This window comes from Ochotona princeps, chromosome 4, assembly GCF_030435755.1.
Source record: "Ochotona princeps isolate mOchPri1 chromosome 4, mOchPri1.hap1, whole genome shotgun sequence".
Taxonomy (NCBI): Eukaryota; Metazoa; Chordata; class Mammalia; order Lagomorpha; family Ochotonidae; genus Ochotona; species Ochotona princeps.
Window position 1 is genome coordinate 5,850,325 of NC_080835.1, and position 12,329 is coordinate 5,862,653.

The 12,329-nt window shown below is 64.2% G+C and overlaps 1 protein-coding gene across 2 annotated transcripts; it reads right to left on the minus strand.

Moving 5' to 3' along the window:
• Positions 1–203: 203 nt before the first annotated feature.
• On the minus strand, positions 204–12,281 carry PLCB3 (phospholipase C beta 3). Of its 2 annotated transcripts, none has more exons than XM_058662865.1 (31): positions 12,045–12,281; positions 9,752–9,829; positions 9,415–9,483; positions 9,181–9,321; positions 8,995–9,074; positions 8,853–8,906; positions 8,677–8,752; positions 8,470–8,570; positions 7,955–8,121; positions 7,734–7,880; positions 7,045–7,285; positions 6,830–6,914; positions 6,562–6,748; positions 5,709–5,902; positions 5,234–5,330; positions 5,041–5,125; positions 4,742–4,866; positions 4,391–4,545; positions 4,142–4,303; positions 3,677–3,776; positions 3,471–3,575; positions 3,232–3,323; positions 2,488–2,635; positions 2,369–2,404; positions 2,110–2,278; positions 1,723–1,876; positions 1,553–1,629; positions 1,356–1,445; positions 1,217–1,274; positions 857–943; positions 204–764 (listed from the first exon to the last, which is right to left on the minus strand). In XM_058662865.1, exons 1-31 carry the CDS (start codon positions 12,141–12,143, stop codon positions 561–563), a joined length of 3,663 nt encoding a protein of 1,220 aa, XP_058518848.1. In that variant the 5' UTR covers positions 12,144–12,281; the 3' UTR covers positions 204–560. The 2 variants fall into 2 exon arrangements, with proteins under 2 accessions (XP_058518848.1, XP_058518849.1); XM_058662866.1 differs by lacking the exon at positions 12,045–12,281 and adding an exon at positions 11,023–11,043.
• Positions 12,282–12,329: the final 48 nt, after the last annotated feature.

Sequence of the window (12,329 nt, forward strand, 5' to 3'; positions counted from 1 at the left end):
GCAAATGCCGGGCGCTTGCTGGAATCCCATTGGGCAACAGAAAAGGGGGGCAGGCGCAAGGCCCCCAGAATAGACAGCCCTGAATCAGGGGACGAGGACTTGACCTCAACCCAGCCAATGCCCACAGCCCACAGGGGGCTCCACAGCAGGTGGCCAAGGCTGATTTAAGGCCCCTCATACCCCAAACCATGCTGCACACAGGGTCCCTGAAATCCACCTTTATTTGTGTAAAAACGACCCCCCCTGGGTTTGGAAGGATAGGGAAAGCGTGGGAGCCCCCGACTTCCTGGAGCTGCAGGAAGTGAGATGCTACCGGGACGGGGTGCAGAGTCTCCCCACCTCAGGAGGGGGTACCAGATCCTTCCTAGAGCTGAGGTCAGGAAGGGGGAGCTGGCGCTAATGAAGGAAGGGAATTAGTGTGGGAGCCTTGCCCAGGGGTTTAAAAAAATAAAAATTTCTAAAGATAAAAAGGTTTTCTTAAAAAAAAAAAAAAAGCATTAGTGTCTTGGCCTGCAGCCCCCCCATGCCCAGCCTGGCCCCTGAGCCACCTCTCAGCCAGCTCAAAGCTGCGTGTTCTCCTCCTGGCTCTCCAGGTCGGGGTCAGCCACGGGGTCACTCCTCCCCAGTGCATGCCCGTTGCTGGCGCAGGCCACCAGGGGCCCGTCCCCCAGCCCCTCCGGCACGGTGCCCAGCAGGCTGCGGCGGGCCTCCAGGGGCAGCCTGGCCCGCTGTTCCTGACACTCGCGGGCCAACTGGGCCAGCAGCTGTAGGAGGAGGACAGCAGGACAGGCGTCATGGGAGGCCAGGGCAAAATGGGAGGCTATGGTGCCCGCCCGCCCGCCACCCCAGGCTTCACCTTGGGCTCCTCTTCCGCCAGTTGTTGCAGGACCTGCTGCTGGCCAGCCACCAGGCGCTCCTGCCGCTGCTTCTGGGCCTCCTCCAGCTGTGGGGGGACGGGGAGGACAAGGCCCTAGTGGGGCTCGGCCCAGTGGACAGAGGCCAGGATCCAAGGCCCTGCTCTGCACCTCAGCCCAGCTCCCTGCTCGCGCACACCCTGGTGGACAGGCAGTAGTTGCGACAAGGGCCCTGTCCCCTAAAAGACCTCTTCCTCACAGTCTGTTCCTCTGTCTTTGATCACATAAATGACAACTTAAAAATCCAACAGATCGACAGGCCATGGGGAAGGGGTCCCCAGGATGGAGGGGTGCCCACTCACCCGCCGGATGGAGTTGACTGACTCGGTGATGTGCCGCCGGTTAATCTCCGTCAGTTCCCTGTGCGGGAGTCGGCAGAGCAGTGGGCTCAGGGCCCGGCCCCCACCCCTCGGGTTAGCCCTCCAGACCCTGCACCCTTACGCCTCTTTCTTATGCTTCTCCCGAGTCTTGGCCTCCGAGATGCTGTTGTGACGCTTCCTGTCCAGGATCTTCTGTAGCTCTTTCTTCTCCCTGGGGGCGCCGGCAGCAGACTGGAGGGGTCAGCGGCGGCACATGCATGGTGCCAGGCCTGGGCCTCCTCCCGCGCTGCCCGTGTGCACCCACACCAGCACACCCACCTCTCATTCACCTCCTTCAGTCTCTTGAACTGCGTCGTGTGTGCATCCAGCACGGTCTCCCGCAGCCGCTGCTGCGCCTGTGCACACAGGCCGCAAGGCATGAGCCGGGCGGCAGGGCTGCGCAGCTGGGCATGAGCCGCCGGCAGGCCGCCTGGGTGCCACCTGCTCACCTGTCTCAGGTGCTCTAGCCTCAGCTCGCCCTCTGCGTCCACCTGGGCCTCCCGCAGCTCCAGCAGACACTGCACCTGCTGGTTCTGGAAGTCCTGCCAACGCTTCACCTCCACCTCCTGCTGCTTCCGGTCCTCCCCCACAGCAGCCCCACCTCTGTGTTGGAGAGCGGGGAGAGCATAGGGCCTGTCACCACACAGGGGCTGGCAGCAGAGTCCAAGAGGCCACTCCGTGGGGAGACCGGCTGGTCCCTGGTATTGGGGGGGATCTGGGTCCCAGGAACAGTAGCCCCACCGCCACCCGATTCCACGTGGCCTGACCTGGAGCCCCTCATGTGCACGCCCCCTGCCACAGGCACGCAGGGTGCACAGCCTCCGTGGGACACTCACAGGACACCCGCCCGGGCCTGGGCCAGGCTGTGAAGCAGGCGACGGGTGAGGGCGTCTGCCTTGCGCTGCTGCTTCTTGACCAGCTCCCGCATCTCCCGCTCCTGCCGGCCCCGAAGCTTGGCCAGGGCCTTGTGGGCTCTGAGCTCCTCCAGCGGCGTGGGGGTCACTTCTGCAGGCCAGAGTGGAGGCGGAACAGGTGGGCGGGCCGGGGAGCCCCGCCCTCTGGGAAGCCCCACCCCGGCCCTGGCCCCGCCCCTACCTGAGAGGATGCTGGCGATGAGGTCATCCCGCTGGCCTGGGGGGGACAGAGGCGCTGAGAGGCCGCTGGGGCGCCCCACCCCCTGTAGCCCACCCTCTGAGCTGTGACTGTGCCCCTACCTGGGCTGCTGAGGGACGTGCTGGTCGGGGAGGTGATGGGGCCCACGGGCCGCCGTGGGGAGCTGTCCAGGGAGCTAGGCGTCGGGTTTGGGGTCAACTGGCACCCAGGCGGCTGACATGGGGCTTCCTGGCTGGTGTCGGGGCCCGCCTGAGGTGAGACAGCAGGCTGCTGCTTCCAGAAACGGGTCCCCTGCAGGCCTTCCTGCCCACCACCTTGCTGCTGGGGCTCCCCCACTCAGCAGCACCTGGGGCTGCAGAGTCAGAACTAAGAGGCATTAAGCCAGCTGCCACATACCCCTCCCTACCCCCGGGGTGTGGGGCAGACATGGGGGTGCATAGGGCTCAGGACTCCCGGATCCTTCTGGAAAAGCCTCCAGCCGCCACCCCCCTTCCCACGTTCCTCCATCCGCACCCAGCCACTTAGCTACTGATTTAATCAGCGGAGGAAGTGACCACATGGTGGACCCAACCTCTCCCGCTGACAGCTCCACTCGGCCCTAATGGCAGCTGCCTGGCCCGCAGCCACAGGCCCCGTGGGGACCGGGAAAGCTCGCTCTCGCCACCCCCTCCTATGAGTGCCCAGCCGCAAGCCCTGTGCTCCAAGGCAAGACCCCTGAGAACAAATGGGTGTCCCCCACCCCATGACCCTGACCTCACCCCCAACAGAAGGCCCAGTGGGTTGTGGTCAGCAGTGCCCAGGGTCAGGCAGGCCAGACCTCGCCCACCCCAGCACCAGAGGCTCACCTCGCTTTCCCCGATGAGGGCGGCCAGCTGTTTGGCCCGCTGGTCCATCAGGCTCACGTGCTTTATGGGGTTGATGAGGGCTTCTGCATAGTCTGGGAGGCCAGGGCGGAAGGCACGGGGTCAGGGCTGCAAGCCCAGGGCCACACCTCCCCTGTGGCAGGCTGCCCTGGCTTAGGTCCCTTGGGCTCTCCCTGAACTGGGGTACACAGTGCCCCCACCCCGACCCCGCCACAGCACACCCTGGTGGTCATCTGGGATGTAGTCCGAAGCCTCGGTATAGATGAGCAGGGCTGGCAGGCACAGCGGCTGGTTGGCCTCATTCCGCAGGCAGACGTAGTGGTACCCTGGGGGGACACAGACATGTCAGCTGAGCCCTTGCTGGATCTCTGCACACACCACACCCTTCACCATGTGCTGTCAAGGGCCCTGTCCCCCATGGCCTCACCCGAGCGGATGGCAGAGACAGGCAGGATCCGGTGTCCCACGAACTTGCCACCCTCCTCAAAGGCCGCAATGCGTAGTGAAGCCAGCGTGGGCAGCACCACCTGCGGGCCCAGACAGGTGCTGAACCCAGGCCGCCCCACACTCCACCTAGGTCACCACTGTCCTGGAGCTGACAGCTGATCATGTCTTCACAGCCTGACCCAGCGGCTGGCCAGTGGGACCCTGAGCCCAGGGGACAGCACACCCACGGACCCGCTCAGAACTCTGAGTCCATCCCCAAGGCTGGCCTGCAGAGGCCCTGACCACACAGAGTGCAGGGAGGCTGGGGACAGCCACACGAGTTCCAGGCCACCACCTCAGGCAGGCCCTCGTGGTCTGCGGGCCCCTCCCCTTCGCCCTCAAAGAGGGCAGAGGGCCCAAGATGAGCCCGGCTCTCCCCACAGCCCCCACCCTCCCCCCAGCTCACCTTGGGGAAGTCAAAAGGCTCCTCGTCCCACACGGGGTTGAATGAATTCCCCTGCGAGGTCTTCGTGCGGTACTTGCGCCGGGTGTCCACAGGGAGACCAAACATGTCCACCTCCACATAGATGCCCACCTTGCGGTCAGACAGGAACTGTCCTGAGATCACCTGGGGGCGGGGCCAAGGAGGGTGAGGTGGGCGCTGAGAGTACCCCCCCGCCAGGTCTACCCCCACCTGAACCCTGCCAGGCCCCACCTTGACCCGCAGGGCATTGGCCACAATTCCATCCACGATGACCTCGGTGAAGGGGTCGAAGGACTTGTCTGGCCGCCGCATGAACTCTGGCTTAAGCAGGTACCCGCTGCGCCCATTGTACTCAAATACGCCCGCGTTGAGCTGCATCGCCACATCTGGGGGTCACCCCAGGGAGGGCAAGGGTCACACATAGGCCACCCGGAGGTCAGGTGGCATTAGGGTCTAGACGTGGGCAAGTGATGGGTCGCTGGGGTAGGCCAAGGTCAATCAGGGTGAAGGTTTGTATACACGTCTGATCTGGGAAGCTGGCATTAGACAAGGTCAGGGGTCAAGGCTGGGGCCGGGACTCACCCAGCGTCTGGAAGTTGAGCGCAACAAGCTGGCAACCCACGTTCCAGAAAAGCTGAGGCATGTAGTTGGAGGAGTCCACACGTGTGCCCTTGGGGTAGATGCGGCTCAGCTGCTGTTTGTTGTATCTGAGGTTGGAGGTCAGGGGCCACACGGCTGCTAGCGGCCATCCCTCACACCCCGCCTCCTGCCCACAGGAGCACCCCTTCTTGGCTTCTGTTCCCTCCTTGCCAGGGCCCCTGAGCCGTCCCTGCGCCCACTCCTAAACTCCAGGCTAGGCCCCTGTGTGGGTGGCAGGATACTCCACAAACTCCAGGGGGCTCTTGGTCAGCTGCTCCATGGCCTTGGTTTCCACGAATGATGACATCTCAAAGCACTTGTTCCTCTCTGCCGTGTGAGGGTGGCGGGGGCACAGCAGCGTCCATCAGGCCTGGCAGGGCCTGATGCCGCCGACCCCCGCCCCCACCCCCATTTCCTACCCCTCCGCCAACTCACTCCGAGCAGCCTCGAAGGACTTGAATTTGACAGGCTCGATGTAGTTGACCAGTGTGGACATCTCCTCTGTGGCATTGACTTCGCTGCTGGCCGTGCCCTGCAACCCCCACAGCCCAGTCAGTGGTGCCAAGCAGGGGGCCCCTGCACCTGCTCACTGAGTGGCTCTGCACAGTAGCTTCTGGCCAGGGGCTGACAGCCCCAATTCTGCCGGCCCTCCAGACCCGCCTGAGCTCCCACACCTCTGTTCTACAGCTTCAGTCACTTCTGTGTACTATGTATGTGAGCCCCAAGTTTCTATTTGCAGGTGTTCCTTCCTGTCACCACCCCGCCCTGCTGCTAGCTGACCTCCTCTGCTACCCCTTCCTTCCCTGCTCCCCAGCACCCCAGGAGCACCAGGGCTGGCCCCAGGAGTTGCAGCCACCTCTTGGGAAACCAGCGCATGCACCTCCCACGTCACCCTGCCTGGACACCAGACCTCATCAGTGGTTGGCTTCTTGGGGTCCGTCTGCTCCTCCTCCTCTTCCTCTTCCTCCTCCTCCTCACGGTCTGCCTCGGGGCCCCGTTGCAGGCCTTCCTCGCCCAGGGACTTGCGAGGCTCCAGGCCGGGTTTCTCCAGCCCCACGTCCTCCCCATTGCTCAGGCCGGGGCAGCTGTCAGAGCTGGGAGACCCTGCAGACACCAGGGCCGCGGGGGCCAGGGGTCAGCACGTGCACCACTCATGTTTGTGGCCCATGTCTGGGGAGTGGCAGTGACCGGGCAGGGACCTCACGTGGTATGTTTAGGACAAAGAAGAGAGAAGTCAGGGCTCCATGGTGGTGAACGGGGGGTGTGTGTGTGTTAGTCATAGGTCAAAAATCAAGGTCTGAATCACATACAGCCCGGAGGCAGGCAAGGTGACCCACAGGGGTGAGAAGTCATGAGCGAGGGTACAGCATGGCTTGAGGGGTCAGCAGTCAGGGGTCCATCCTGATACAGTGAGGGGGCTTACAGCGCAGGGGTCAGACACAAGAGGGACTTCCTATAGAGAGCAGGCAAAGGTCGGCTGAGATGACACCTAACAGGGTGAGTGACAGTCCAGGAGGTCTGACAGGGGTTGGGGTCAGAAGGGCACGTCCAAGTCTGTGGATGAGGTTCGCTGAGGTCAAAGGTCAGAATGCATAGGTTGGGGGCGGGGGGGGCCTGGTGGGCAGGTGGTGGGTGGAGCCAAATTACACTGGGGGTGTAGCCTAGCCAGGCAAGAGAGCCCAGGGGAGGGTGAGACCGGGTAAGGGTCTCGGACCGGGAGAGGCTAGTGGGGAATCCGAGGTCCAGGACCCGGCCAGGCCTACCGAGCTGTGGCGAGGAGGGCTCGGTGGCCAAGGAGCTCTCGCTCAGGGCCGAGTTGCTCTGCTCCAGCGGCCGCTTGCGCACGGAGCTGTCAGGGACACCCGTGGCTGGCCGGTGCCGCTTCTTGTTCTTCACCAGGATGCGACCCCTCAGGTCATGGGGGCTGGGCAGGGGCACTCCAGGGGCCAGCTGTGGTGGGGGGCACAGACGAGTCAGAGCCTGGCCTCCCGCACAGCCCCCACCCGCCTACCCCGGCCCCACCCCCTATACCGGGTACTTGTCCAGAGGGTCAATGAGCAAGGCATCCCCAAAGATGGAGCGGCAGTATTCAGCCATCTTGGCCTGCTGTTTTGCCCTGTGGGGTCAAGGTCACAGGTCAGAGGAAGGCGAGGGTCAAGGGACAGAGAACAGAGGTCCTTGGGGGGCATGGCACCCAGGCCGGATGTCACTAGCTGGCTCTGGGCTCAGGGTTCCCCTCCACTCACGAGTCCACGTGGTTCTCGAAGGAGAGGATTACTGGGTAGGGCGAGGTCTTGAAGGCCGACTCGGCGATGGCCTCGAGCACCTCACGCAGCGGCACCTCTGTGGTCATGGTGAAGCCGTGGGTGATGAACGGTTCCTCCTCAGGTGGCCGCCCCTTCCACACGTCGAGCTCCACGCAGCGGCAGCCCCACAGCAGGGCCTGGCGGTACATCTCCACCGACGACGTCCCGGCCAGCTGCCCCGCTGGGGGCAGGTGGAGTTACCTCAGCTGCCCACTCCCACATTGAACCAGGCCCTGCTTGGCAGTCCCTGGTCCAGACTCACTTCCAAATGCAGCCAGTGCCAACTCCCCAAGCCCCCTGCCCATGGCACCCACCAAGGAGGACAAAGGGCACCCACTGACCAAGCCTGTGGCCTGGCTGGCTGGCTGGCTGCAGCTCCAGGGCCCCGCCCCTTATCAGTGCCCACCACCCAGCTCAGCAGTCTGAGCCCAAAAGATCATGTGATACCTGCCCTAAGGCCCCTCACCTTCTTCTCCTACCTGGGGAGCCTGGAGCCTTTCTCCCACCATGCACCTGCCCATCCCAGCTCACTTCCCCAGGCAGCCAGGCCCTTCTCCAGGGAAGCTTCCTCCCTGCTGGGTGGCTTCCTCTTCCCCAGCCCTGCCCACAGTTAAGGGCTCAGGGCTCACCTGTGAGATAGGTGTTGTGGGAGGAGTTGATGAAATAGGAGCTCAGGGGCTGAGTCATGTCTGCGCTCAGATCCAGGGCTTCCAAGGGCAGGATGCCATTCTCGTCGCCTCCCAGGTAGCGGCTAAAGCCCTCCATGGACATCTGATCTGGAATGGGGCGGAGGGTCAGCTGGGCCTTGTCTTTCGCTGGCTGGCAGGACAGGCGCCCTCCCAGCGCTCACCTCGCTCCAGGAACTGCTGGTTGGGCTCATACTTCTCAATGAGCAGGCGGGCCTGGGAGGGCCGCAGGGGCGGGTACAGCACCTCGTTGAGCCGCGGGTCCCGCTGCTTCTGGTTAATGAAGTCCATGAGCTGCTCCAGCGTCAGGTATGGCTTGCCCTTGGCGCCTCTGACAGGGTAAGGAAGGGCATAGGTAGCCAGGTCAAGCTGGAGCATCGCTTGCTTTCTCCCATGACACGCCCTCACCCTGAGAGACATCAGTTCCAGTACCCACTTCTGTGGGACCCAGGGCTACTGGTCACCCCTCCCTGGGCCATCTGCTTTCCTGATACCAGCAGCGGCTGGGGCAGGATGGAGGCCCCTGAACCCTTGGCCCTCCCACGATGGCTGATTAAACCCAAACCAAAGCAGCCAGGCCTCCCCCACTCCCCGTCCCTGCCAGGCGCCCTGCGACCAGCACGGAGGGCCACCCCGCCCAGGGGGAGCATGCAGAGCCAGGAGAGACCGGCCGGCTCACATCTCCAGCAGGATCTTGTCGATGTCTGGCCGTAGACACAGCTTGTTCAGGAAGCGCTCGAAGATTTCCAAGGAAAACTCATCAGGCCGGATGGACTCACTCTGGGAGCCAAGGAGTGTGGGGTAAGAACCCAGCCACGGGCATCCCGGGAGCAGGGTTGCAGAGATAGGGGGTAGAGAGGGGGTGCCCACATGCTGCCACACCTACCCGGTTGAAATTGAGGCCACAGGATTCCAGCGCAGTCTCCACCCGCTTCTTGTCCGCGGAGAACATCTTCAGGATGCTGCGGTGGGCAGCAGGGGGAGGAGGGAGAGGGCCAGGGGTCAGGGTCTGCACAGGATGGGGGCTCACCAAGAGTGGGGGAAGGGAGCAGGGTTAGTTACTTTTTGACCGGGATCCGTCCATCCTGGTTGACCTGCAGCTTCAGCTTTGTGTACCTGGGAGTAGAAGCAGCAGGCAGAAGGGTCACCCTGGGAACAGTCCCCTGAACTCCCTCCCCCTGCCACACCGGGAGCAGGGGCTCACGCTTTGCGTAGGAAAGTGTTCCGCGAGGCATTCTGAGCCAGGATGTTCATGGCCAACTTGAACAGCTCCTCTGACCACACCTGGGGGGCAGCACACACAGGGAAGGGTGGGCAGATGGCAGGGGGCGCAGGTTCAGCTGTCGGCCCAGACCCTAGGGGCAACCCCACCAGCTCCAGCTCGCCTCACCTTGGCAGTATCTTCCTGTACAGCCATGAAATTCAAGAACGTGGTGTTCACCGGGTCTGGCCCTGCCACTACCGTCATCAGCTTCTCCTCCAGCCGGGCATCGGGGCCCCCGAAGCCCAGCACCTCCCGGATCTTGGGGTCCTGGGTAGGGGAGGGTCAAGGGTGAGAATGGGTGTGTGCTGGTCCCCCCCACCCAGCCTGGTTAGCACCAAACTGTTAGCAGTTCTCACTCACCTTGGGCAGGCGGGCATAACGGCCCGTCCGCGTGTCCCTGATGGAACTGATGTCCAATGTGTCCACCTCCTAGGGAACCAGATGTCATGCTGTGTCTGAGAGGTTACAGGGAGGGAGCGAGGAATCCCCCTGCAAGCTCCCCATGGCCCAGCCAGGGCGTGGCCACCGCCTGGCCTGGCCGTTGCCCCAGCCTGAGCCCCCGCCCTCAGCACTTCCTGTCTGGGGAGCCGTGGGAGAGGTCAGCCAACAGCCGGGTCCCACCCCTACCCTGGGGCAGGGCGTGGCCTGGGGCAGGGGGCCCTTGGCCCATGAGAACTGCACAGGCACCAGCCCTCACCATGTTGGGTCCTGTCCAGTACAAGAAGAAGCCATTGGGGTCCACGCGTAAGGTCACCAGGTTCCGACTGGAGGCCTCCTGGGGACAGTATCATACAAGGGTCAGGGGGTGTGGTCCCCCCAAGCCTGAAGCTCAGCCACTTGGACTATGAGTTGCCTTTCCCCACCTCCCTTCCCCTTCACCTGGAAAATCCAACCCACTTCCTCCCATAGCACCCTGCTCTGGGCTTTGCAACCTCGAAGGCCCAAGGATCCTATGACACCCCCCACCCCCCCGGCTCTAGTGACCTCCCCCCACGCAGTTCAGCCCCCTGGGACACAGGCTGGGATGAAAGCTCAACACTGCAAAGCCTTAGCCCACTAGCTGCCTGTGTCCCTCGACAGCTCGTACTGACCAGTCAAGGTCCCCTGCAGCTGCCACCCTGCTCCTGCCAGGCTCAGGTGGCAGCCCCGAGATTTGTGCCCACCCCCGCCCTCAGAACTGCGCTGGAGCTCAGTCTCCCAGTGCCCAGGCCCTGTGGTGAGCAGTGGATGGGGGGCAGGGAGGCACATCTCGGCCCCATTTGGAGTCCCTGGGACACTCCACGGTCCCCCGCGTGACTGAGGCCCAGCAGCCAACAGCAAGGAGTTGGTCGGGACCTAAGTGGCCAAGTACCCCTGGGTACCAGTCTCCCAAAGAGGACCCCACTCACCCAGCAGGTGCCACCCCTTTGTCCCCCTCGCCCCGGCTCACACTCGGGCCACCTGACAGGTGTGCACCTGACAGGTGAGCAAGCTGGCACACAGGTCAACAGGAGCCAGAATTTGCAGGCAGCCACTAGGACCCAGGGAATTGGGACCCCCTCAGGGCTCCTGGTCACTGTGTAGTCCACAGTGGGGGCTGGGGAGGGTGCTTAGGGCTAGGGCACCCACCACTCCCCAACCTCACTTTCCTTACCCTCTAATTGGGGATGGTGCCAGCCCCGCCCAGTCCCTGCTTACAAACTGCATGGATCTGGGAACAGAAGGCACAGGAGGCCTGGGGTTTTGGGGGATCCAGGGGTCCCCCCACCACTGGCTGCTGACATCTCGCATCAGCCCCCCTACATTCAAACTGCCAATTGTGCCCTCTAGCTGAAGCCCCCACTAGTGTGTGCAGCGGGAGTTCTGAGGATACCCCCTTAACCCTAAAAGCCCTCCCCAGCCCTTTCCCAAGGGCCTTGGCCTTCCAAGACCGCCCAGCCTGGCAGCCTGGCAGCCTGGCACCCCAATCCCAGGACAGCACCCCCTTACCCCTCCTCAGGGTTTTCTCCCTGCTCCCACTTCCTTATTTGGGTTTATCAGACTGGAAGGCAAAGGAGAAACTTCTCCCTTCTGGCCCGCCTCACGGGAGGGGTCTTCCCGGCAGCCCCTCCAGGGCCTGGCACCCGCACCCGCACACCTGCTGCCCGGGCCACGCCCCCAGCCCCTCCCCCAGCTCCCACGCCTCCCGCCCCACCCAGCCGGAAAGGAGCCCTGTCTTCCAGGCCTGTGGCCCGACTGGGAAGGAGCCGGCGAGGAAGCCCAGGCCGGCGGGGCGGCGGCCCCGGGGAGGAGGGGCCCGGGAGCCCGGCGGGAGGGGGCGGCGGATGGGGAGCGCAGGTGGGCGCCCCGTAGGCGCCAGAAACGGCCCAAAGCAGGAAAAGGAGGGCCAGGATTGATGGGGGTTCAAAGTTCCCAGGCTAAGGAGTGGGGAGCAAAGTTCCCAGGGCTGGACGGAGTTGGGGGTGGGGTGGCAAAGTCCCCAGGAGGAGGTGACTTGGGGCTCCCACCCGTGGCAAGGAGAGCTGCACCCGGGGGCTGCCCAGACAGTGTGGGAAAGTGATGAATGGAGCCGGACGTTGGCAAGAGTGGGGTCCCAGCGGCACCACTCAGGACGAGGGTGTCCTGAAGCGCACTGGGAAGGGCCGGGGTCCTCCAACCACCGTGTGGGGTGGGCCGGGGCCGGGCAATGTCCTGGCGGGTCAGGCTGAGCTCCGAGAACCCAGAATTCGTCTGACAGGAAGGAGTGAGAAGCCAGTGAAGAGGAGGGCAGCATTTATTGGGGTTTAAAGTCTCCGGCGCCCAAGAGTGGAGGGCCAAATTTTTCCACAGAGCTGAGGGACCCGGAGAAGAGGGGTAGACAAAGTCTTCATTATGGGGGACAGTTGGGGACTCAGTTTCCGGAGTGCGACCAGGTTGCGATGGGGCCGCTGCAGTCCGCCGAGGCTGGAGTGGGGGTCCCGGGCCCCAGGAGTCCCTGGATCGGGGCGGAACAGGGGCCCGCGGCGGCTTACCTCGTCCCATTTGATGAACTTACTCCCGCGCCGCAGGGTCTCCACCACGGTGGGCGGCTCCAGCTGCAGCGCGTGCACGCCGGGCCTGGCGCCCGCCATGGCCGGGCCAGGGGCGGGCCGGGGACGCACGGAGCCCCCGACGGGGACCGACGGCGCCGCTGCTCCGTGCGCGCGGCCCGCTCCGGCCCCGCGGCGTCAGCGCCCGGCCGCCCGGCCGCCCGTCTGTCCCGGACCGACCGGAGCCTCGGCGGGGCCCGGGCGGGGCGGGGCGGGGGCGGGGCCCCG